Genomic DNA, 27,315 nt, shown 5'->3' with positions numbered 1-27,315 from the left:
GAATAAATACAGGCGAGAAATGGCTGTTGCTGTGGATGATGCATGCAGAACATTTTTGTTCCTATTTGTGTTCTATCATCGTTCACATGTTTAGGAAATAAATCAGGATTTTCCCTGATTTATTTTGTCCACGTGAGTTTTGTGACGTCATATCAGTTATAGCTTAAGGTTGTGTCTTTTCTTTTGTAATGTACATCACATATTTGGATCCACTGGTACCAGCCCCATATCTGATGCTTCCTCTGTCATGTTCTCGTTATAATTTCACGGAGAACAGAACTTTAGAACCTGATGTGACACATCAAAGTTAGAAAAACTTCTCGATGAAAAGAAATTGCAAATGCATGATTGTGTAACACCAGCTAGAGTTGGTGTGATGCTGAAGTTTTCACATGTGCTCATACCACGGCAGTTTTCAGAAAAAAAAAAAAAAAAAATCACCTTAAAGCAAAAATCCTTCAAACGCAGCTGTCGAGAAGCTGATGCACTCTCCCCAATAAACATAGCGTGACTAATCCCTTCTCACGAGTGACAAGGCCAAGTCATCTCACACACAATGACTTCAAAGCAAAGCATTTCCCACATGGAACCACACTCCTCTCAGTCGCACACAGGGTTAACTAAACAAGCAATTTCAATGTGGCAGCGTTTACTAAAAAGCCTGATGGGCCAGCTAAGCTCCTGTGATTGGCCTTTGTGTGTGAAACTGACCACTTAAGTGCTGTGCAGTCTCTCCTGAGTGTGTTTCAAGGCATAAGCATTTCCTCTGACTTTTTGCCTGCTTGCACCCTGTGTTTGTGTGTGTGTGTTTGTGTGTGTGTCCTTGAGCAAGTATTGGTGTGTGCGCACATGCTCACTGGTGCATTTGGGGATGTTTTGCTGTGTGTGCACACACTCGTGTTTTGAAATGTTCTGCTTCTTTGCATTTGAAGGTATGTCCAGAGTAGATGCATTTACATACGAAAGATTTGTCCTCTGTCCATTTCATCACATGGAGTTCAGAGAGACACCTGGAGCAGTCAGTGCTTTGCTCAAAAGCAAACCTGCCTTAGACTTGAACCAGTGACCCTCTCAAGTCCAGTTTCTGACCATTAACTACTGTGATGTGCAGTAGCAACAGTTATGTTACACGATGTAACGCTGAAAACAAATCCCCTCAATAAGAAAAGGTTTGCAAAAAAAGACAACGGCTAAGGACAGTAACACAACCAATTTATTCTACCACCTGAAGAACAAACACAAGCCACGAGGAGCACGAGCAGAATGAATGAGTCAGGACGAAGCAGCCACGTCCTCCAGTAAATTAGGAGAATGAGACGTCCCCCATTTCCGGGGTCCCCGTTTTAGACGACCTGTGCGTTTTTGCGACTAGAACTAGAGTTATGACGGTAGCCTGCGTCTGACATCACAGACATAGTTTAAATATGTTTAACATGAATAAATATGTCAAAATAAATGAAACCGTAACTGTCCCTGTTCCTTCATTCCATTCATTTAATTCCTGTTTCTGTTCCAAATGTCCCCTAATTCCATTCCAGAAGCCTGGTCACTTCATGGTAAATTAAAAAAAATACAAAAGACTCAGTGAAGATTCCAGATCAGTTTATTGATCCCCACAGGGAAACTGATAAGATAAGAAAGAACATATATGAACCAGACATAAGATAAAATAAAACAAGATAAATCATCTAGAAAAATAGAATAAGAATAGTATCAAAGAGGCAGTAACAGTTAGAACAAATAATCTTCAGTCCAATTTACATGAGACATTTTAAAGTGTCTCAGACAGACGAACCATTAACCATTAGGCCGCTAACACTTAGCACAGGATGGAGACACAGACTGAGTCAAAAACATGGACTGGAATTAAAATGTTTTATTGTGATTATTATCATTGTGTCAGAATGGTAAAATTTATTGTGATCATTTTTTTTTTAGCCCATAACTAATGTGCAGTAAGTTTTCCTCTGAATGTGTGTTTGCAACGTGTTTTACTAAATAAATAAATAAAAACAAGAACAAAACAACTCAGGCCTAATTCCAGATTTGACTTGACAAGTTGTTTTTACTTTAAAAGCACAAATTGTATTAATTATGTGGCGAGGACGAGAAATTTAACACTTCGTTTACAATTAAATGCTATTAGACACACAATAAGCCCATTTTATATTTTATAGTCTGTCACAGCCTTTTTAAATCTTTTTTCTTTTCTTTCTTCTTTCTCAGCCATTTGTTAGCCATAACATTATGACCACATGGGTCTTCTGAGGGCATTGAATGTTGTTTTTATTTGACCTTCAGCACATAATTGTTGTTTTTAATAATCTAGTAAATGTATATTTCATATTTACTTCATGTACATTTGTGCCTCGTTACATTTTTTACCGACACATTGTGTTGAAGGCCTCTTGTGTGTGTGTGTGTGTGTGTGTTTGTGTGTGTGATTGGAGTGCAGTGTGTGTGTGTGTGTGCGCGTGTGCGTGTGTGTGTGTGTGTGTGTGTGTGTGTGTGTGTGTGTGTGTGTGTGTGTGTGATTGGAGCGCAGTGTGTGACAGGTGGTTCCAATCATACGAGATGAACCATTTTCGTGCTGAAAAAACACTGTGAACTATTTCACCCAGAGCTTCAGACTTTAAACATATCAGGAGGGTTAGAGAACATCACACATCAAATCATTACCTCCCGCAGCAAATCCACGGGGACGTTCATTTCACTGAGAGGTCTGCTGGCAGATAGTGATAAATAAGACAACGTTATGCACTGGAGACTGCAGTGACAGCAGCCCACCCATCAGTCCTGCCTGTTTCCTCCCATCACTTCACCAGCTCGTCCACCTCTTTGTCTCTGTCCAAGTCTTCTGACATCAATGACACAACACTGATGGTTTTTATATGAGTAACCTGGACCCCACGCCCACACAAGTGCTACGGTGTTATAGATACTATTAATATATGCATGCCCCCAGTAGTTTCATAGTTTTACATACTTATATTTTGAATATCACTGTGTGGACTTTTGTCTCTGTGCACAGACATGAATGACACAACGCTGCTCTTTCTTTCATGCTTGTCTCTCTGCTACAGAGTTTGTAGACACCAGGTACAAAAAAACTATTTATTTAAAAGCAGGAACTGCACATGTTTCACATACAGACTGTAAATAGTGGGGTGTCTGTGGCTCAGTGGGTAGAGTGAGGTCGTGGTCCTATCGCTGCAACGTGTCACACGCTGAAGTGTCCTCAGTTCTAGACTCTGAGAGCCAATAGGTAGAAAGGAGCCAAATAAAAACAAGCATTTACCACATGCTTCTCGACTAGCAGCCACGTTGCTGCTCTGCACCAAACACTGGGGCATCCAACATGCCCGGCGTTGACTGTATGGTATATATGGTGATATACAGTCCTCTGCTGCCTCCTCTCAAACATCTCAAGTGCTGCATGAGTTTCTCTGTGATGTTCTGTGTGTGCAAACGGATGAAGAGCGGAGAAGGAGACGGAGACGGGGTCAGTGCTCTAATCCGAGGAGGTGATGGTATTGTGAGGATGTTTAATGAGAGGATGAGAGGGTAGGGAATTAGCCCTTTTAGATATCATTAAACATTCATACTGCCAGGGGACTGGAACACGCTGGGGTCCTTTTCATTGACTTTCATGCTGCTTGTTAATAGAGTTTCGCCTCCAGGGACCTCAGCGCCCCTCATCTGCCCCCGGGGGAGAAGCTACAGCAAAGGGGAGATCAGGGTCTGAGATTCATGGATCTGTGTGTGTGTGTGTGTGTGTGTGTGTGTGTATGTGTGTGTGTGTGTGTGTGTGTGTGTGTGTGTGTGTGTGTGAATGATTTTAATATAACCACTATTATTTACTGTTGCATTTATAATCACAAATGACTTAACTTACAGATTTACAGCTGCTGTAGAACAGACATCATGATCTGTCTGTGCCTGAATGTGACATGAAGGAAATGGTTTATTTTCTTATTTAATAGTTTAATCTTGGTCATGTAGAGTTCAGTTCAGATTTATTTATATCCTGAAGGAAATAAATTGTGCAGCAGACATCAGAGACACAGTGGACAAGGACACAGATCATATGACAACAGAACACAATATCAAACTTTATTTATACAGCACTTTCACCACTAACCACAGTAGAAAGAGGCAATGGCCACAATACAACAGTAAAAATACTATTAATAAAAATGTGACACATTAAAGTGAAAAGTAGGAGAAAAACACAGCGTAAAGTTCATAGTAACAAGAATTGAGAAATAAAAACGATGTATAAAACTAGTCCTGAGCACAGACAAACGTCGCCCAGAAGGTTGAGCGTATCTATGGCAACAGGGATGGAAGAGACCCCATCCTTGTTTTGGGATCCTGAAGGGAAGAGGTCAGACTCCTGAAGATGGTTGGGATTGTGAATAATAAGTTCAGCCTTGTTCATTAACCACTTATAAGAAACATCCCAGACTCTGTCGGCCTGTTTTTACAGACCAGATATTAACAAAGAGATTCAGTTTCTCTGGATATATAACGGCAGAACATCCTAAACTAAGAATCTGTACATTTGTACTCAGCCTGAAACATTAGAGCTATTATAACAGTGACTCTGTTGGTCCAGTAACAAGCAGCCACATCATTTATTCTGTGTCCTCTGACTGAACTCTGTTTGTCTCCTGAACTACCAGCAGAGGGCAGTGGGCTCCTCCTAAAGTAAAACAGCCTCCCTGTGTTCACCTCCTGAGAGTCTGGGTGTGTCTGGACATGAATGAGCTGGATACGGGCCGATGGCGATAGAGGGCGCTGTTACTGCACTAAACTGGAGCTGAATTTCTTTCACAGGGATCCTCTGCCGTCCCTCACCTGGACTACTGTCTGTCTGTGAACACCTCACCTGCACCACGTAAGAAACATGAGCACGTTTCCACTGATGTAAGTGTCATATTTTAAAACTGAGGCTTTAGCAGCAGCTCTCTCTCTCTCTCTCTCTCTCTCTCTCTCTCTCTCTCTGTCTCATCTGAAACAGAAACTCTGAATCAGCAGCTGATTTGATCCTAGAATCCTCTGAGGACCTCGTGGAGCAAAGTAAGCAGAAGTGTTGAATTTGATGCACAGTCACAACCCAGTGTTCATGTTTCACGTTAATACTCTCATGTTTGTGGGAAATGAAAGAAAGGTGCAGCTCTTTCAATGCTCTTATATTTGACTCTAATACAGGACCTTTATCTGGAACTCATGGGTTTGTAATTCAGTCTGATAATTGCTCTACTAATGAATATTATTATTATTAGTAATTAAAGACAAAACATTGACCATATTTAAGACAATAAGATGTAAAAGTAAACACGGTTTGTATGACTGGAATAAAGGATGGATTAGAGAACAGAGATCACAGGGATTAGGAACAGAAGAGCAGAAAACCTTTCCTCCAAAGTTCACATCAGTCAAACATAGAAACTTCCAGCCTGCAGAGCCCTCTGTTTCTCTAGTCCCATAACTGTAACTAGAATAATTAATAAGAGATAATTAAAAGAGCTGAACCCGTTACTGAATGTAGTAAATATAACTTCACCCTTCATTCATGTCAAAACTAAAAAATAACTCAACGTAGCTGACAGTAGTTTAATTCCTCTACAGATTACTACTGTTTACTGTAGAATCTTTAATATTTATACACATATAAGTAAACCAGTATCAGAAACTAGTTTATAGTAAAAACTATAAATATAAACCATTGACTGTAGCAAAGCTTAAGAACAACTTAATAAAAGTATAATCAAAGTTATGCTCCTGCAGAGACCTCAGGCCAAAGCTACAGGTCGACAAAACCTACAGTTTAAACTTCATAACGTTACCGTTTTAATAAAGTGTTAAATGAATCTTCATATACAGTTTAGGCTCATTTATATCAAGTAACATGTGGTGGGACCATTAGCATCACATGGAGCAGCTAGCTTGTTTAGCTAGCTCGTTTGTTTAGAGCAAACCAGGTCCGTGGTGTGAATTTGCAGCAGGTTTTTGGGGTTTGCTGGAGTTGTGAGTCTATTTGCACGTGTTCTCTCGTCGTATCTAACCCCGTGATTTGTTCAGGTGTGTCGGCCATTCTGCTGGAAGGCTGACAGCCACAGGTTACATGACCTGGAAGGAACAACCCAGGATACTTTTAGGACCCCTCTTCGGCCGGACGCACCTCCCTCTCGTTGTTGCTTTCACACACTGTGAGTAACGTGAATGATGAGTTAGCTCTTAAACTGTGATGCAGCGCTGTTGTACAGTGGTTTGTTACGTCGTTTCAATATAAAATGCTAAAATTATCTGAAAACATAGCAAATGACAGCATGAAAAAGAACACGTTCACAGAGACTTGTAACAGTGTTTTCTTATCCAGCATTTTAACATTTTATTAACAACTATCAGTGTTTGTCTTTAGCATGGGCTGGTTATCGACCTGAACTGAAGTCCAAAGGCTGAAGAACTGATCTGTGTCCGTGTGAGACCACTTTCCTCTGGTGTCCTATATGATCTGTGAACACAACACCCAGGCAAATCTGGTGAGTAACGACTGGATTCGTCAACATGAAGCTGATGACGTCTCATTTCAGTGAGTCTGTGTCGTTGCTTTGAAGATCTGAATGAAAGCTGAGACACAGACGTGTGTGAAAAAGGACGTAACTTTAAATCATATGATTTTATTTTATTTGAAAAGCCATCAATGTTTCTTCAGCATTTATCTGCTGCCTCCTCTTCACCCTCCTCCTCTCTGGATGTAGTAACAGGACGTATATAAGAAAATGTCTGTATCAGACTCATGATTCTGCTTGTTCAACACTAGTGTATGTAATAAAAGCAGCAGTTCTAACTTCACAGTGACCAAGATACACTCCTAAAGTTTAGTTTTTTGAACTAGCAGCTCTGTCTACTATGGCTGCATCGAAGCATCAATATAATCAAAGATGTCATTTACATAATTTATTTAATTTGTCAACACATGGAAACGTTAATGTGAATCCACCTCCTAGTATCTGTAAGCATCTCTGCTGTAAATGTCTGTGTCTGGGTTGGTGGCCAGTGTCCTCGTTGTGTCCTCTTCTATTGTATTTCAGACATGAACTCAGTGGGAACTAGAGCAGGTGCTAATGGTTTGGCTCATAGGACAACTCTGCTTTCTGGTTTGCTTCTGTTCACACAGTCCTACAAAACCATTACAGTGATGTGGTGTAAGCAACCTCCTGCCAATAAATGACTTTCAGCCACCACTAGCCACTGATGCTGAATCATACCATCAGGCACCGATCAGGCATAACATTATGACCACTGACAGGAGGAGTAAATTACCATGAAACATTTGGACCCAGGATCCATTCACATGGATCTTACTCAGACATGAACCACTCACCTACACCAGACCAGCATTGTTCTGTTCCAGCCAAACTGAGAACTTTCACTGAAACACTTTGAAACCAAGCTTCAGTGCTACTTAACATGCATTTTGCTGTATGAATGAAGTTGGGAGACAGATCGATACTTTATTTATTTATCCAGTGCGATTAATGAAATGGTTAGAGAAAGAAGGTTAGAGCTAGCCAGTTCCTTTCTCCTGGTTCTCTGAGAAAGGATGATTTTATCTGATCTGTGATGGTGAATCTTAACTGTGTGTGTGTGTTAGCCCTTAGACTGAAACCTGCAGAGGGTGTACACCACCCGTACATGTTCGTACGTGCCGGTGCATACTCATGTATGTGCATTTTGACTGTGTAATACCTGCAGCAGAGCTCTATGCTGTACACTGATCCCATGGGGGGAAAAAGAAGTAAACATATATTAAACATAAGCCGGCTCCCTCTGTAGGTTTGACTGATTGACATATACTGACTTCCTTCCAGAACCTTATAAGGGAAGAATAATGGGCTTCTGATGCCTCTGAGCATATAATGGAGACTCTTTAATATGCTGTACAGATAAATGAACTAGACACGAACACAACACTTGGCTTCCTGTAATAAACGTTCAGCCAAGTGTTAAAGATCGTATGGATCTGTAGCACTGAGAGCAGCATCACACTGAAACAGAGAGGTGTGTCCTGAATTATACACAGAAAAGCACTCATTCTATGATTGTTGTACTTGTTCTCCACAATGATACACTCACTTCTCACTACTACTGCTTCCATTCCAAGTATTTCCTAGTATAACTGCTGTGGTCCAGCTGGAAACCTACCTGTGTAAAAGAAAGATCAAATCTGGTAATCAGTGTGAGGATTTATCAAGTGGTTACACTCACACCAGAGCTCATTGACACCTAAGACGTCTCTGTATGTGGTAGAAGACATGGTTCTTTAAGACCAGCAGCAGACCTGCCCTCATTATTTTGCTTGCAGTAGTTACAGCCTCCTGGAGTTATCCCTTAAATGGCCAAGGAGGAGCAATGTGAGCTGTGAAAATGTAATTAATAATAATCTGTTCCTGGAGACTTATTATTTAACTATAATAAGTCTGTCAAGGTTCTCAGCCGTGGTTAATCCACACACGTAAAAGAAACAACGTGTGAGGGCTGCTCTAACTGCACTGATGCACATTTCACTTCCAAAGTTCGTCAGCTGTAAATGACGAACATGAACACATGCAGCGTCTGCTGCTAATATATTGTGTATAATGCTGATTTTGAAACACAACCATGTACATTTATTCTTCTCCAGACATTGTATGTGCTCTCTGCTTGTGCTGTTTTCTAAAGAGTGGAGAAGTTAAGTAAGTCTGTGTCCTTGATCAGTATGTTGGGTGGTTTAGTATGTGTCTTGGTGGTTTTTGAATAGCTTTTCATTGTCATGGTGGCTTTATTTTAAAATCATCATCACACTGAACGTAAAGGTTTCATCAGTTTAATAGTTTGCTTGGAAACGTAGCTCATCTAAAACGGGTCGACAGCTTTATCAGTCCAGGAAATCCTTATGCACCGACTGCCTTCATCAAGTATTTGTCCTCAGAGAAACGAGTACCACTGACCTATTTAATCACTTTTGTTTGAATGTCGTTTGAAGCATGTAATTAGAGTCCTGCTCCTCCTGAATATTAGCAACATTGGCAGTTGCAGTCACTCTTATCTGTAGGATGCTTTCCAGACCTGTTAGCATTCCCAGTTTAAGATTAGCTAAAACAAACAGCATGCAACATTTTTCTTCCTTTATTAGAGGTTCCATTTCTTCTTGATACATTTTCTGGGGATCAAACTGCACCTCTTTCATATACGGTCTCATCATTAAATACATTTTAATTGACAAAAGAGAAATGGAAAAAGAGAAGGACCCACAGCTATAAACATGCTATATGGTAGTAGCAAACAATGCATGAGAAAAATAAAAGAGATGAGAGGATAGCTCAGTGTGAGAGAGAATAACGTAGAGGACATGTGCTCAGTGCATGGAATATAGCACCGTAACTAAGGGATGGTTCAGACCAGCTCTAATTATAATGAGATTATAGTACGACTACTTTACAAAACTCCAGGCAACACAAGTATCCCTGAACTTAGAGAGCAAAGTGATCTATTGGGATGATGTGGTATTTTGAGGATGGAGCTAGACCTTTAAGGCTCTTAGGAAGATTTTAAACACTATTCAGCATTTTACTGGGAAGAGAAGCTAAAACTGGAGTAATATGATCTCTCTTGCTAATAATTCCCGTCAGTGCTTTTGCTGCAGCGTTTTGAATCAATTGAAGATCTATGTGGACAGTAGTGAGTTACAGTAATCCAGTCTGGAAGACACAAATGCATGAAGTATTTTTTCAGCATCACTCTGAGACAGGATGTTGACGATATTACACAGGTGAAAGAAAGCAGTCCTCACCAGTTCCATCTGGTTTCATGGATAAATATAGCTGGGTGTCATCTGCATAGCATTGCATGTTTATGCAGTATTTCTTAATACTACTGCATGTATAATGTGAAAAGTGAATCATCCCCCAATAAATCATTAGCTCACTAGATCTTTTCAGCCTCTATGAACTGGTTCAGGTTCAGCTCTAGGCTGCATCATCAGGGCACAAAAATATGAACAGATACACTGGGTTCAAAATATTAAACCTGAAAAAGAAAATAACCAAGTAAACTGTAAATATATGATTATTTTTTACTTTCATGAAAAGAATATTTATTATCATCACCAAACCACAAGGTGTGTTGCAGCAAGATAAAAACTATTTCTGTTTTGTTTTATTCATAATATATTTCAGTCTGAGAGTTACTGTACTGAACTCTGTGTGAACCAAAGCTTTGTGGTATAATGCTGGTAAGATCAGCCGATGTTAGCAACGCGCTGACATTAGAATTTAGCAAGCGTGTTCTATGGCTTTGCCCATATGTCACTTAGAATATCCAGGCACCCATGTCACCTCCCACCCCCACCCTAAACACACACAAACACACACACACCCTAAGGGGCAGCATCCTAATCTGGGGCACCCATCATGTCCACTGCCCATGTAGAAGAGGACACTCGTCCATGGAATGACCGAAACATGACGAAGTGCATCGGTCGGCTGCAGCAATCGTCCAAATTACGAAGTATTTTTGGGTCAGTTGCCAAATGTGACGTCACAAGTTGTGATTCATCGCCCACATGACTCCATGTCTTGGCCAATGGCTTGCCAGCGTGGCGTCTTGTCTTAGTGACAGGATCTTATAATATTCAGGTTTTCCATTTTGTTAATCTCCTGTTAACATCTGAGGCGGTGGTCGTCTGTTTGGAGCTGCACAAAGGTAAAGAAACATTTCTAAATCTCTAATAGTCCATATCTTATTCTGGGCCCCTTCGGCTCCTGGGGATTAATGGATGACATCTTGGAGAGCGGGAGACAATTAAGCAGATCAGACACAGATTTCAAGTTTTCCAGGGGTGTGATAACGTGGTTTGCTAATATCACATATGTGTATAAACAATAATAGAAGTCATGGGTTTTTGTTATCCTCAGATTTCTCTCTATCTCTGGCTGGAATCCTAATAATTATTTGCTATCAGACTGGTTAACTAATAATGTGTATGTGTATATATGTTTTCATGTGGTCATGATGCAACACAGACTCTAAAGCATTCCTGTCTTCCTCTCCACTGAGGACTACTGACACTATGTCAGTAAAAGAAGAAAAAAGAAAGAAAAGAAAACAATTGCACGTCTTTGCACATTTCCTGGTTAGACAGAACAACAGGGAAAAGAGTCAGCTAGCATAGCACTGAAGCTAACAACCACGGACTCTGTGAATTAGCCCTCCAAGCTAATGCTAGGTGGCGGAGAAACAATGCAAGTGGCCGTCAGCTTGCGACTGTATTTGAGGCTGAGCTCTTAACTGGGCAGACTGATTGGACATGACAGGTCACAGAATGGTTCTGGGGCAAAAGGGAGGATCAAATGCACACAAAGATCAGATCGAGACAATGCTGTGACTTTAGTCTGCAAACGTGCTGGTGAATGAAAGTCTACACATCATCAGTTGAGTAAAATGTTTGCATTATGTTATAATGTATGCTGCAGATTCATTTAACCATTTAAACAACATTGTGTTGGGTTTCTTTTGTCATTCTTTACACTGTGTGTGCTGGGATCCCTGGAGCACCGGTTGTCCTTGGGAACACAATAACTGGGCATCAGGAATGATTAGATGGGCATTCAGTAGACTTTCAATCGTCAGCGAATCTTTTCAAAGATAATCACACATTCAGAGATGATATGTGATGGAAACGGTCTAGACACACAGCCTATACAAAGTTGTGAAAATGATGAATTTTGTGGCTGACTTCATTCATCACTGACCTTTACCAAGAAATAATGTGAAGCTTTTACCCTAATGTTACATTAGAAACACTTTTTTAAAAAAAGTTTTTTAATCACTGTTTCCTCTAAGTTCAGATTTTTAAGACTTATTTCACCATAAAACACACGAAATACCAACTGACTTTACATAAACCTTAACTGCTCCTTAAACAGCATGAGGAACATCTATTATTTTACTGTAAATTATATATCAAGTATTAAAAGAAAGAAAATCCATTAAGTCCTTTTTATGATCTTGAGTTTTGTTGGTTTAAGATGTGGACAAAAAGTAAGTAAGATAAGTTTTTTTTTTTTTTTTTATTTCACACTGAACCTCAGTTCATGAATTATTTCTCCAAGATTCTGTGTCAACTGTAGACACCCACCCCCCCACCCATCTTCCTTACCCCCTTCTGTTTTCAGTGCATCAAATCAACTATCAGGGTCGTGGGAAATAAGGCTCACTAAGGGCTTGGGACCTGTAATTTACACCGTGGTCTTTCATTTAGATGTTATTTGACTTTCCAACTCAACTCGTTATATTCTGGTTAGTGAAAGGAGCTCCTCCAATTAGCCTGCTAGCTTCAACACACAGCTAGTATTTTTATTTGTTGTGAGATGGTGAAGAATCATTTTCTGCAGAAGTAGATCAAGGTATGTACTTCTCACCATAATAATAAATTAAAAATATGCTCACGCAGGCCTTTAGTTTGCTTTTAGTGTAGTTTTAAATCCATAAGTGCTTTCTCTGCACACTTTAAAAGAGCCAGGGGCACATGGAGGAGCACTGCACTGCAAAAACTGAAATCTAACTAAGATGGAAAACCTTAAACGGAGGCATAATATGTTTTTCTGTCTGCTGAGGTCATTCTTGTAATTGTGCAGTTTTTGTATTGGAGCATTTGATTCTCTTTAAGTGTTCAGAAAAGCATCAGTGGGATGACGACATGCGACTAAACATGTCATCATTGGTCAGACTGGGTCCAAACTTAGCGCTTGGTTCCTCAGCGAGCGTGTAAGTGGGGAACATGGATTCAAGCGTGAAGGTTGTTGGTGGTGAGCTATGGACCAGGGTGTAGGACTATGCTTCTTTCATACTGTAACCCTGCTGCCCCACTGTTTCCCTGGCTGGTAAACCGCTAAAGCTAACTGACCAAAGTTGATTAAGATCAGAATGTGGTGGAAGTTTCACAATGAACTATGGAACTCTGGTTTTGGAGTGAAAGAAGCCACAACAATCTGCAAGCAGCCGTACTGCACAGTACAGGAACAGGAAGTTAAGCACAATTAAACATATATTACTACGTTTCAGTAAAGTTACTGCCACATGAAAAAGGACATGCATTAATATGATATGCCTGTTCCATATGAAAGTGTTAACATTGTTTTTGTGTGGTGTTGGGTTTTGCAGGTGACTGGTTCACTGGAATATCACCACACTCCTTCTCCTTCTGAGGACCTCCTATCACAGGACCAGTTTCTCCTTGGCAGTATGGAGCCCACCAAAGTCCAGTCAGAGGGTGGCCTCAATGTCACCCTGACCATCCGCCTCCTCATGCATGGGAAGGTAAGCAGACATGGGGTATCATGCTAGCTGTGGTGAAGTGAGGTCACCTTTCACCTTTAAGTATTTCTATGTATAGAATCACCTGTGTGGGTATCCAGGTGGCCTGGGTGTTAAAACAATGACCACGATCAGCAAGTGATTGAGCAGAAAGTCTCAGTCTTCACTTTGTCCCACAGTGGAGCTGGAGATTGGGGGCTACTTGGACTCCTCTTTGTTTAAATCCCTAACAGGCCTTTATTCATAACTGAAATCAAATTCATGAGCACAAAAAAGCACTTCACAACAAACTTTAGATTTAGTTAATGGAAAACATTGATTCTACCTTCACCACACAGAAGCTGGCACCTTCTATTGTCCTGATAGATCAACAAAATAACACAAATATCTTGTGTTTTTGCTGCATGCTACCCCCCTCCTCCAGCCCAGCTTCACTATGACAGTGGGCTCCACCCAAGCCTCCATGACTAAATATCAGACGCTGGTGTTCTGAACCCTCATACTGAGTGTATTGATCCACTGGACTGGACTCAAAGAACATGTTTCGCACTCACTAAGTGGAAACAAATGTACTTAGCCCCAGGGCACAGAGGAGAACCTGAAAGTGGGCACCATCACCTTGTCATTTTTTTCTTCATGCCCTTCTGTGTAGCATCCTCTCTCCTTTTTTAGTTTCCTGCTCTTAAAGTGGTGATGAGAGCTGCTGCTGTGTGTTGACCTGCTCTTAGAAGATCAATCACGCTTGGTTAGCGCGCTCTACTGTATGAGCCTCAGAGCTGCAAGTTTGGAGAATAGGGTAGATGAGAAGAACTTTAACACTTTAACAAATTAGAAGAGCCTTTATAGTTTTTATTTAATGCAGACCTTGACAGTGCAAACTACAGACATGTTAAAAACTCCTTCCACTTAAAGAGATCATGATTTAGCTTCAGCATTAGAAAGAGAGCAGACCATGGTATAAAACATGCATTACATTAGTGTGTATTTAGTTTCAGGGAGAAAAGGTAGTGGCTAGAAATTATTGTTGAGTAAAAGGGTTTAAAGTGGGACTTTAAATAGAGTTTAATAAATATAAATCAATGCTTTTGTAGCTGTGTATGTCCTCTAACTGTACATTTATACTTCTGTCTTTTCTTTTTCATTGCAGGAGGTTGGAAGTATAATTGGAAAAGTATGTATTTTTAATTATTTTTCCACTTATTCGTTCACACTCACACAACGTAAACACACTATATTTTTATTATTTTTAGAATTTTCATTTGTTGATTTTTTTCTCCTCAGAAAGGAGAGACTGTAAAAAAGATGCGAGAAGAGGTGGGTTTCACCGAAGTATTACAAAGAATTACAAAGATGTTCCCCCAACAAATAACATCGATCTTTAATTATTGAAATGAATCCCAGACTAATTGAAAGTCATAATTTCAGTGGTGGTGAACAGATTATTTAAATGTGGTCAGGGTTTATTCTTGTGAGATTAAAGTCTCACATCACATGCATTGACTCCAGTAGAGCAGAATGTGTGTGCTGCTTTTTTTTTCCAGAGTGGAGCAAGAATCAATATTTCTGAGGGCAACTGTCCAGAGAGGATCGTCACCATCACTGGGCCAACAGACACCATCTTCAAGGCTTTTGCTATGATCGCCTACAAATTTGAGGAGGTGTGATAAGTCTGTACAGATAGTGGCAGGGCTCTCTTTGTATCATGTCAGGACACCGGAGGTAGCATAGGATCATTTAAATAATCCCGTTTAAGATCTTTTGCTCTGAAAATTAAAGATAATTCCAGATAATTTGTTAAAACTTTTGACTTTGTAAAATTATTTTTTATTTAACATCATAAATGTTTGGACTTGCATCGATAAAATATGTCTCGTGTGAAGTGATGTATCTGTTATTTATTTATTTTTTATTTTCTTAGGACATAATCAATTCTATGAGCAACAGTCCAGCAACCAGCAAGCCCCCGGTCACCTTAAGACTGGTTGTCCCGGCCAGTCAGTGTGGCTCCCTTATAGGGAAAGGAGGCTCCAAAATTAAAGAAATGAGAGAGGTATATGAAGCATGTAACGAATGAACCATGATCAACATAGAAGATGTTTTTTTCCCATGTTCACCTTCTTTCTTAATGCAAAAATCAAAGTGTCCTATCTACATAACATAAATTGTTCACATATGAACCAGACATAGACATAAGAATGAAAATAAAATGAAATAATCTTAAAAATAGAATAAGAATGAGGTAGTAAAGACAGTCCAGTGTATCTGAGATACACAGACATGTGAGCCTCAGTGTGTCAGTGTGAGTGCAATCATCCAAACCATTAACGTTAGACCACTAACAGTTAGTGTTGTGTATTCTGATGTCTGAGGGGATGAATGACCTCCTGAAGCGCTCCGTAAGTGCCTCAAAGCCCCTTGTCTCTGCTCTAGTCCACAGGGGCCCAGGTTCAGGTGGCGGGCGACATGTTGCCCAACTCCACAGAACGTGCAGTGACAATCTCCGGGACCCCAGAAGCCATCATCCAGTGTGTCAAACAAATCTGTGTGGTCATGCTGGAGGTAAAGTATGTAAAGATTTAGCAGCAGAGCATCAATTTTCCTGGAAATGTTAGAAAAAGGCTCTAGAAAAACATGTATGGACATGAATGAGGCTGCATTCATTTTCTGGCTCAACATATGAGGCCAAATCTCCTTCAGTATTCACATTCACATTCACTGGTAAAACACATTTTCCCAAGAGCGGATTTTTAAACACCTGGCAACTAATGTCCATAGATGTCAAGCAATTTCTCCTGTGGTAATGGAGGCACTGAGAGGGCAATAGCCGAGGAGAAGGCAGCGCCCATGGATTTTCCATTCTGTTGCCGCTGTGTTGTATTTACATATTAAAAAGTAACTCAGGAGATATTTGTAGTCTAAGTATTTTGAAAATTCCAAAGCAGAAGCCATCTGTAATCACCACTTAATTCAGTTCCTCTTTTCCAGCTCACTTGACACATAAACAATATACAGAATCATTGTCATGTCTGGATATTGCGTTTGAAGCATATTCCTCCCACTACAGCAGCTACAGAGGGAATTTGATTAAGGCCGCTCCATTGCCTTGAATAGCATCGTGGTTGCAGCGCAGCATGAATCGATAACTCTGTGTCATTAAATTAAGTTTGGAAAGCTTTCTGAACCTCTCTGTGACTACCTCACTGCTGGCTTGGGGGAAAAGGATGGTGCATTTTTAAATATATATTTCAAAAAACAAGATTTTCCAGTCAAATTATCTGTCATAGAAACAGTTCCTTGTGAAATGTGACTACCTGGATTCTATGAACAGAATAAATTGCCAAGTGAACCATTCAAAACTGTCTTTTGCCTAAAAGGATATTTGCTAATATTGTGTCTGAAAATCATTTTGTATGAGCCCACAGTATGTTAAAAACGTATTTATGTTCTTTTTGGTAGCAGTCAGATGAGAACATGGGCAGGACTACCACCGTCTAGTCCAGTTAGCCTGTTAGCTTAGCAGTTATCTGCTAAGTAAATGTGAAGCTATAACCAGCATGCAGCTTCGTTAGCTTAGCTTAGTGTATTCAGTTAGTTCTGCTAAGCTAAGCTAACAGCTTCATGTTTAAAGGTCAGGTATGAAATTGTCTGGCATTGCCTTGTGGAAGTCTTCTGTGCTGCTCGGTGGATTTTATTATTAGGCCTGAAACAACCGACTTTTTTTATATGCTAAGCTAATTAAGCTCCACTCCCACAGTGAACGCTGCAGGGCTTCTTTTCTATTCACCTTTATATCACAGATAACTCCAAGTTATTCACATTAATACACATTATTGCACATTATTAATCCTTCTTATGGATATAATACATATTTACTTATGTCTCTATTTCTTGTACATTTGTCCATATGCTAATTTAGTAAATTATGTTTTATTTTTATTTTATTCTTCTTCTTTCTTTTTACTTGTGGTTCTCAAGAGTGTTTTATGTGGAACTAAGCTACTGTGACCAAGCAATTTCCCCTGTGGATGATTAAAGTCTGTCTAAGTCTAAGTCTATAAAGCCGACGAACTGTTTCTCCTCTTGTTTCCAGTCTTTATGCTAAGCTAAACTACCAGTGCCACCAAAGTTTCCTTCCTCTGACTGACTCTGCTCTCTCTCTCTCTTTTCTTTCTTTCTAGTCTCCACCTAAAGGTGCCACTATCCCTTATCGCCCAAAGCCTGCCTCCACACCAGTCATTTTTTCTGGTGGCCAGGTACGTATCGAGGTAAAGCAGAGCATTAGTTTGATCCAAAACTAATTTAAGCCCCGTTTTTTGTTTGTTTGTTTTTTAGCCTTAGCCACTGGCTGTTACATCAATGAGATATTTGAGGCAGACAGCTGATGTAGAAAACACATGAGACCAGGGATTCTGTCCAGAGTCTGAAAAGCACCACGTTTAAGATTAATTAATTACACAAAAATGATTGTGTCCCATGCAAATGTCCACTCAGTCAGTCCACTGAGCAGTCACCATTGGTGGGTTTGTTGTGTGCACATACATGACATGAGTGTCAGCAAGAAAGCTGCTGGAAGTTCATGCACAAAAGACATTTGAGAAAAACAGTGCGTAACTATTTGTATGTGTGTTCAGACATGATGATGTAAAACCTTGTGTAAATACTACATGTGAGGTGTGATAATGTTGGTCTGCTGCCCAGCGTTGATTTCCTTACATGTAGCAGAGTCTGAATGTGTTGCAACAGAAACACTTTATGCTCTGACTAAGTTCACACATGGGCAGTGTGTAGCCTGACGTGAATAATTACACAGCTGACCCGAGGAAGTTGTTTTGTTTGTTCGGTTGAATTTCTGAATTAAAGATGAAACAGGAGATAAATTTATCATGTGTCCTGTCTACTGACATGACCTCAGAGATAAGCAGCATTCCTGGCTGATCTAAGCCTGTGGCTGCTCCATGTTATCCTACAGTTCATTACTGCACTGAATAAGCTAATGGCTAATGCTAATGTGTTTGATTAGAGGATCGTTCACCACAGTGTCCCTCTAATAAATGTACAGTCACCAGATCTATTTAAATAAGTAGAGAGGCTTTGAACAGAGCTTAGTTTTATATATATATTTGGTTTTTTTTTCCATCTCTTGATGCTAAAACCTGCCTCTCGTTCCTCCCTTCCAGGCCTACACAATTCAGGGACAGTATGCCATACCACACCCAGATGTGAGTTCTTAGTCTCTTATTTATTTACACTTGTTTCATACTTATATTTCAGGCTGACATGTGATAACAGGGCCACTGCCTCTTTTAGACATATCTGGTCAATAAAGGCAAAGGCAGTAATGGCACCTCTTTGATTATAGTGGACCATACAGTCTACACTTATAATGTGCCTTCATCTGTCCTTGTCCTGAGAGCATCACTAGAGCTACGTGGTGTCACATCCACTAATTCAAAGTTGGCCGGTGATTGATGCCAGCGGATGTGGTGTCTGACGGCACAATCCGTCAAAAACAGGCCCGACACCCTCATTAAAACTCCCCTGAAAAGGAGATGAATCCGTTAAAGTATCATCCTCCCTCATGCCTGATGGAAATGATAACACAGCAGCGGGTGGACGTCATGTTGGGGTGAGAGCGGCTGCGTTGGCCTCCATGTAAAACCAAAGGTTCGCTGGGTGGGAGTCGCGCAGGCTTCACTTGAGTAATGTTAATGGATCCCGCCTTTAAAAGAGATGACTGTGATTACAGGAAACAGGTAGAAAAGAATAAAAAAAATCCACTTATGTAGCGATTGACGTCTCTACTCCAGTCATCCTCTACCTCTTTTCTCCTCCTTTTTGTCCTCCACCACCCTGTGTCATTGCTTCCTACCTCACCGTTTCTTCACTCTGGTTTTGGTTGGATTCATTTCTCAGTGTGACCTGTGTAACAGTAACTTCTTAGTTCTACTTTCCCTCCTAACCCTTCAGCAGTTGACCAAGCTCCACCAGTTGGCTATGCAGCAAACCCCCTTTACCCCTCTCGGACAGACCACCCCTGCTTTCCCTGGTACGTACCCACATGGCCCTATAGACACTTCCTTCATTTTTAATCTTTCCCTACCTTGCACCTTATCTCTCTGTTGACACAGCATGTTTTGGCCCCTGTGGTTTATATCCTTCTTTGATTTTTTTTTTCTATGTATATTTTTTTTTCTCTTGGCTCTTTCTGATATTTTCTCAGTGAAAGAAAAAAAAAATGCTTTAAAACGATGTGTTCCAAATTGCAACAAGACACATTTCTCCCTCTGACACATTTTAGAGGCTTCTACTTTCTACTCAAAATTAAAATATTTCACGATAAAAAAAAACACAGTTTGCGTTATTTTGCCATCAACTGAATTGAGGTGCTTCACCTAAGACCTTGCCTGTACAATGTCACGTATGCGTTCTCACAAAAGGTCAAATTAAAGTCTCATAAATAAACTTATTTTTCTACAAAGATGTAAAAAATTGCCGTCATACAAGATCTGTGCTTTTGAATCACAAGGTCCCATCAAATACGCTCTCTTTTATTTATTTATTTATTTTTTGGTTTTTGGTTTTGCTGTTTGTTTGTTTACTCGCATCCATAATAACAGGACCATTCAGTGAAAGGTCCAACAATTTCAGGAAAGATGCTTTGAATATATTCTTTTCACTTTCACGTGTTTGTGGCAAATTGAATGTGAAGGTTGATATCAACCCTGAAGGCAGCTCAACTTTTAACATCACCTTCAAAACTGTGTTAGAATTGGATAAATAAATAGATCTAAGTCGACGTGTTGAGTTTGATAAGCTGTGATGGCTGGATGACTGGAGGCCAGAGCATCTCCAGAGCTGCAGCTCTTGGTTCAAGGAACCAGGCCAGATTTGTTAATGCTGGTTCCGGACCAGCCAGGGTCCAGGGCGCCCACACTGCCCCCTGTCCACCACCTAAACATTGGGCACATGAGCATCAGAGGAGCCGTGGATGAGGGTTGGCTGCTCACATCTACATGTGTGTTGCTTCCCTGAGAAACACAAGGCTCCAGGATGTAACCGTCACAACTCTGTCTGTTTTGAGTGTCCTGTTTTATATTGTCGAGTTCCTTGGTGTCCTGTTCGTTGTTACGGTTCAGAGGGTGGAATTCAGTAATTCGGAGTCCAGCAAAGCTCCTTCCTTGTCTGAATATAACTTGGTGGAAACTTGGTGTGTTCTTTGTGTTTGTGTTCTATATATTTTTTAAATTCTTGATATTAACTGATATTATGACTATAATGTTAAACTAAATTTAGGCTCATTAAGTAACACAAGTTGTACTAGAATTAGAAGTCAGAGGTTATATTCAAAAGTTTTAATTGTTTAATTTAAATGTATTAAAAAATACACTATTAATCCCAGTTTGCCACAATGGTGTTTGTCTCTGTTTTGGTTTTACCAGACCTTTGTTTTTAGCCGTTGTTAGTGCGACATGGGCTCCTAGTTCCCAAATAACATAAAAATCTTCAATTACACTATAACAGTATTTCAACATTTGTACGTGGAAAAATACTGTCTGTCAACAAAAAATAATCAGAGGAGCTGATAAACGAAATGTTACAGGAGCTTCTAGTTGCTGTTCACACGGGGGCGGCCATCTTGGAAACTCAACTCATGGTTAGTGAGAATTCTACGACTTTTAGAGAAGGAAATAGTTTGAATAGTCTGACTTCATAGCACAAATGAAACGCACCATTACTTTCTTTCTGTCCCCATGTTCTAGTCCTCATGTTCTTTGTCTTCCTGCCACGTCTACTCATTCTGCTCAGCTATCATGATAGAATGTCATGAAAAGAGGTTCCATGTATCATTAAAAGCAGATATATTACTTCTTTGTGTGAGTGGAGCTTTTTGGAAAATAATATTCTGTAAGAACGTTGAGTTGTTTCCAGTTCAAAAGCACAGTTGTCTTGGCTGTAGTTTATTTGTTTATTTTCACATTGAAGACAGAAAACAATAAAATGGTATAAAATGATTAGTTGTTGTGAAGGAGAGATCGAAGCCAAGAAAGGCAAAAAAAAAAAAAAAAACAATGCCTATATTAACAGCTGATTTAAAAGCTATAAAACTTGTCTGGAGAGGGACATTTTCACTGTTTTTTAAACGATGGCAGCAACAGTGTTTTGTTGTTTTATTTTTGGAGCGATTTCACAGCTGTTGTTCCAGAGAGACTGAGCTGAACCAAGCAGCTTTCAGTAATAATGATCAGAGCTTCCCATGATGCTTTGTGAACAGGTGTCTGTGTCAGTTCATCCTGATCATGTCCCTCTGGGTGATGTGGGTCCTGTCCTGTAAAGATGTCATTGCACAATATGGCTTTAAACAGGCTTTACATTTATAAAGAAGAAGGTTTCAACTCTGCTAAAGTGAATTCCTTTCACATTCAAATGTCCTTTCTTACACCGTTGTTCCCTAACTCAGGTTTGGATGCCAGCCCTCCAGCCAGCACCCATGAACTCACCATTCCTAACGATGTGAGTAAAGCTGCTTCCTTCAGGCTGAAACCTGAGGAACGTGTTCATCTGTTCTTCAAATGATGCTAAGAAGTGAAAATATGTGACTTCAGACTGATCTGCTTCACTGAACATGTAACCATGAAGGTGGCGGCTTAATACACTGATAAGTGAAACATTTACAAGTAATGTGAACAAAAGTTAGACAATGGTCAACAATGATCCTTCAAACTGAAGAACGTTCCCCTCTCAGCTGTCCTGCTGACCAAGCCGTCATTAATCAAACAAAATGTCCTTCGTTTAAATTAAACTTACACCATTTCATAACCCATTAGACTTTCTCTGATGTATTAAGCATCAGCACAAAGGCCGTTCACAGCCAAGCTCCATCACACCTGAGCTTCTCCCATTACACGTCCACCTGACGCTGGAAACACAGACTCTAGACATGCGTCTGTTTAACCTGCTTTCCCTCCTCTCACAGTTCCACATACATTTAAAGCTGCTTGTATTTATATCGCATAGTGTGTTCTAGTCTTGTGGTGTTGTGTGTTTTATTTTTTCCCCTGCAGCTAATAGGATGCATCATCGGACGCCAGGGAACCAAAATAAACGAGATTCGACAGATGTCTGGGGCGCAGATCAAAATCGCAAACGCCATGGAGGGTTCATCCGAGCGCCAGATCACCATCACGGGGACCCCTGCTAACATCAGCCTGGCCCAGTATCTCATCAACGCCAGGTAACCACTGGATACCGCAGGCAGAGGCATCTATCTATCTATCTATCTATCTATCTATCTATCTATCTATCTATCTATCTATCTATCTATCTATCTATCTATCTATCTATCTATCTATCCATCTATCTATCTATCTATCTATCCATCTATCTATCTATCTATCCATCTATCTATCTATCTATCCATCTATCTATCTATCCATCTATCTATCTATCTATCCATCTATCTATCTATCCATCTATCTATCCATCTATCTATCTATCCATCTATCCATCTATCCATCTATCCATCTGGGATTGAGCTTAGGAACCTTTCTAGTTTAGTTTTCACATTCATGACACCGATGCTCTGATGAGCAGCTAGAACGTGCACAGTATCTGCATAAGGCCACAAATAATGTGGTTTTTCATCAAACGTTCTGCAAGGAAAGAAATAACTCTTTAGAAGTAAGTGAGCGTTACCAGCTGTTGAAACAAGTAAACTGTGCAAATGAGTGGATGATCAATAAGTTAATGAATAATCAATAAATTCACTGCATCCACTCATCATGTCACAAAAACAGCAGTAAGAACGTTGCCGTTGTTGAACAGCAAACAGCACAAATAATGTGCAAAAAATTATTCATTACCATCTACTATTCAAATATTTTCAGAATGGAGATGGAGGTTATGATTTGAGGGAAATTTTAGTTTTAAAATTCACAGGTCACACACGAGAATGAGAAGCCTTTGTGTTTCTAGGTGCAGTGTTTAATTATGGAACGGGATCCAGACAGATCTGAAGCGATGCTCAGACATGATGAAATCTTTTTAAAAAATGTATAAAAATATAACACTCCAGAGATGTATGGATGAAACAGGAAGTATCACACTACATTAATAGTAACTACCGCACCTTGTTGGTTGTTGTTGTTGTATTTTTGTTAGATCACTGACGTACGGCGTAGAAACTGGTTCCTTTTGTAAAATATGGAAACATTCAAGTTAAAGAGCTGATGGAGAAGAGATGGAACTAGATACGTTTTACATCCTCCCACTCCTTTTAAAACATATTGCATGTTTCTTGTACGTTTTTTTTTTAAATTTATTTATTTTTCTTTTGAATATATTCAAAATAAATGAAGCTCAATCAATCAATAAATGAAACATTAAATGTTCAGTTTGGAAAACTGATGAATTTGTTCATGATAGATTTGTTAAATCACATAAAATAAAATGTGTCGTATCTCAAACAAATAGAGTAAAACTACTGTTATTCTTCTACATGAATGTGATTAACTGAAAGTGAAAACAACTCCAAGACAAAGATAATCCAGGTCTGTTCAGTCAGATACCGTGAGTGCACAGCAGTAAAATACAAATTACTTTGGTACTTTTCTTGTCGTGCTCCACTTCCTCTTTTTCCCTTCATCCACTGAAACCTCTGATTTATTATCGGCCGTGAAAACTAACGTAAAATCCTCAGCTCTGAGAAAAACCGTTGGTCACAGGCCGCCTACACCTCAAAGTCTAATGTTATCAGCATCAGCGCAGGAGAATCCGAACGCTCAGCAAACACCACTTTGTGTTTGTGTTGTTGTTTTTTGGTTTTTTGCTTGTAAAGGGGATTTTAGGAAACCAAAGAAACTAACGGCTGCTGCTTTCACACATTTCCACTGGCAGGTTCAGGGACGTGGCGGCCATGTGGAATGACCCCTCCTCCATGACGACATCCTGAAGTCGCCCCACATCTGGTTCTCATTCCAGAAGCTGATCCCAAAACCGCAGCTTCACAGTTAACCTCCATGTGTTGTCCCCTGTGCATAACACTTAAGCATTAGTCTGTTTTAGAACTATAAGCAGATTACTGCATTTTCCAAAAAAGTGTCAAATCATTCCTTTAGCTATTTATTTAGCATGTATCATTCCAAGAACTATTTCTTTTCGTGGTTACTATATTAGATAATTTTGCCTATTCAGTCCTATTGTGTCATTGTCTGCAAAGATTAAAATTAATAAAAAAGTGGAAATAAAAAAAAAATACTAAGAAAAAGAACACTAAGAACGACTGCCATAGAGCAACGCTGTTAGGAAGACGAGCGATGTGATGCCCCTTTTTCAGGGAAGTTATATGTAGATATTTCATGATGCAAATTCTTTTTTTCTTTCTTCATTTGAATGCATGGTTTCATGAGAGGGTTTGTACGGTTTCGTTAAGTTGCTGTAGAAATGTTTTACGCAATGGAAAAATATGTGTCTGCAGGACAAGTGTGGCAGGAGATCCAAGCACAAAGGCAGCTGCTGCAGCATAACCTCCACATTCAAGCAAATCTTATTCTTATTTCACACTCGTTTCATTTTCTCTGGCTTCATATTTCTGTTCCACTGCCACCGCATCGCCTTGTTTCACCCCACGTTTTTAACACGTCACTGTGCTGTTCCTGCTGGAACCTGAGAGCAAAGAGTTCGGTTAGAATCAAAGCCCACATCATTATACGCTGACTTCACATCTTAGACGATGCATTACTCAACACAAATATTCAACAAGTAACTTTAAACAACTCGGACTGACTTCACCTTCCATGAAGTTAGTGTCCTACTATAGAATGCTCTGCATGATGACAAAGCCTTGCACATTTAAAATTAATGTAAAATGATACGTGTGGAGGCCGGCTGGAGCAGGGCACTGGGGTGGATGTGGGTCTGACTGCAGTTTGTGTGTAAGTCACGCTAATGCACAAATATCAGTCACTTCTTAGTTCGGTGACAAAACTGTGAGAAGGAAAAATGAAAACACGTCAAGTATCTGATCACAGCGAAGACTGAAATTTCAATGCATGCATTTAATGAAGCCCATTTTATTCACCTATACTCCACAGCCATGCAATCATGTTATCCACGCCGCCATCTCACAGCAACGACAAGAGGCATGAGCTGCTCGCAGAGCTCCGAGGGCTGCCTGTTTGCATTCACATCCCACTGGTTTCAGGAGCTAAGTGCACATCGAGGGCGGGTTAAAAAAGCTCCTGGGATGTGAGACTCATGATCATGATGTCTGTTCGTTCGCTCCTTCCTCACACCTGTTACAGTCATTTCACATCCAGTACAGGCAGCGTGCTCCTGGTTCTAAAACGCTGGCTTCTTCATATAAAAGAATGAAAACGTGTATTTGCATATATTTGTGTTTGGTGCTACTTTGTGGTTCTTTTGGTTTGTTCCAGACAGAAACAGTGAGTGGCCCTGTTGTTCAATCTAACACTGAATGTATTTAAATATTAACATTTGGATTACAACACATTAATCTGAGGAGTACAATGGAAAAATGATTAAGAGTTGGGGAGTTTGCTCTCACACTACGTATACATAGAACTACATACGTGTTATTTTCTATTGAGATGAACATAAAATGACCAGGCCTCACTAAGTGTTTAAAAAGGTTCTGCCTTTTACTGAATATTGTCATAGAGATATAGAAGAAACGGAGAAAAGATTTGCTCCTTTTAATAAGAGTTTATTTAACATGACTGATGGTGAGTCCATCTTTTCATTTTTGTCCCACACTGACCATTGTTTCACACTTCATTACATTAAGATGTGTTCATTGTTGTGCGCTACAGTTGTTACCATTAATGTCAGACTTGGAACATTTTACCAGGACGCTGAAAATGTTTTCCAATTTATCCAGAACCGGGTTTAGTTTAACCTTCTCAGTTGAGTCTGTTCATCAGGTGCAGTGGGTTTGAACCATCTTAGAGTAATACCTGAACACTCCCAAGTCAGAATGAGGAGTTTCTCATTTTAAGGTTTGCTCTGTTCTCGTTTTGCATCATCATTCAAGGAATCCACCTTCTCCAGAATCTGGTCTTTAAGTAGTTTAGTGTGGTGTGTAAGCTGCCAGATCATGGCCGTGTTTGGGCGCCTGCTGGTCTTGCAGACAGGTTAACTAACAAAGATGCAGTCAATTAAAAATGTGACCAGTTTGCAATCATCTCAGTTGCCTTTTTCTCGGTGCAGCGGACTTTGAAATGTGGGAGCTGATTATTAGACAGTTTTAGGAAATGTGTTTGATCGTGTTTAAGTTTTATCATTTACACCATTAAGTATCAGACTTGTTATTTATTGAGGTTGATCCTGAAATGTTTTGTAAAAAGGAGATAATAAAGTTTGTGTTTTTTCCCTTGACTCATGCCTCATATGTTTACCTCAGATCTTTCCATGAATTATATTTCATTATTGTAACAAAATAAAATTCATCTCAATATAAAATTTAAATAATTTACACATTTATCTGGACATACTCACGCTTACGTGTTTTCTCTCTGCAGGTAAAAGTCAACTTCAGTTTGTTTGAAAGGCAAAGTCCACCACATACAAGTATTTGCACGTAATAATACAATCTCAGAGCATTGGTTGAAAATTAGGAACAGTCCCAGTAAAAGACTGAACTCAGGACTAGAAACTTAAAAAACTTGACAGACTTGTGTGGTGGAAAGTTCTGCTGGAAAATGGGAAAGAACACTCTGGTGTGTCTGCATTTTCAATGAGGCGCCTGCAGATTGACTCAGTGCAGAGAATTGAACACTGAGAGCGGCAATTGAAGCAAGAATGCACAGTGCAGATGTGTTTTATATTTCTTATTAACCGGAGGTCACGTTGTTCACTCCTTTAATTTGTCTTCCCCCAAGACACGAGAACTACAGAACATAAGAACCTCGTCAACACTCGTCAGCAGCATTAACA

At 39.8% G+C, this 27,315-nt stretch overlaps 1 protein-coding gene across 3 annotated transcripts in view; it reads left to right on the top strand.

The window, feature by feature from the left end:
• The window catches only part of pcbp3 (poly(rC) binding protein 3), a 44,671-nt gene extending 17,914 nt beyond the window's left edge, over positions 1-26,757 (top strand). Inside the window, exons 2-17 of one of the 3 annotated variants that reach the window (XM_047601168.1) lie at positions 4,840-4,900; positions 5,024-5,082; positions 6,088-6,215; positions 6,428-6,548; positions 13,213-13,368; positions 14,513-14,536; positions 14,647-14,679; positions 14,907-15,023; positions 15,284-15,415; positions 15,796-15,924; positions 17,544-17,618; positions 18,543-18,584; positions 19,336-19,411; positions 21,824-21,876; positions 22,428-22,597; positions 24,259-26,757. In XM_047601168.1, coding sequence (XP_047457124.1) covers positions 6,516-6,548; positions 13,213-13,368; positions 14,513-14,536; positions 14,647-14,679; positions 14,907-15,023; positions 15,284-15,415; positions 15,796-15,924; positions 17,544-17,618; positions 18,543-18,584; positions 19,336-19,411; positions 21,824-21,876; positions 22,428-22,597; positions 24,259-24,313 — 1,095 coding nt within the window. In that variant the 5' untranslated portion in view covers positions 4,840-4,900; positions 5,024-5,082; positions 6,088-6,215; positions 6,428-6,515 and the 3' untranslated portion in view covers positions 24,314-26,757. Of the gene's footprint in view, positions 1-4,839; positions 4,901-5,023; positions 5,083-6,087; positions 6,216-6,414; positions 6,549-13,212; positions 13,369-14,512; positions 14,537-14,646; positions 14,680-14,906; positions 15,024-15,283; positions 15,416-15,795; positions 15,925-17,543; positions 17,619-18,542; positions 18,585-19,332; positions 19,412-21,823; positions 21,877-22,427; positions 22,598-24,258 lie in introns of all 3 variants that reach the window. The other 2 variants (XM_047601166.1, XM_047601167.1) reach the window with 2 other exon arrangements.
• The last annotated feature ends 558 nt before the right edge of the window (positions 26,758-27,315 follow it).

This window comes from Mugil cephalus, chromosome 12 (genome assembly GCF_022458985.1).
Source record: "Mugil cephalus isolate CIBA_MC_2020 chromosome 12, CIBA_Mcephalus_1.1, whole genome shotgun sequence".
NCBI lineage: Eukaryota > Metazoa > Chordata > Actinopteri > Mugiliformes > Mugilidae > Mugil > Mugil cephalus.
This window is presented reverse-complemented; position numbering and strand designations above follow the sequence as displayed.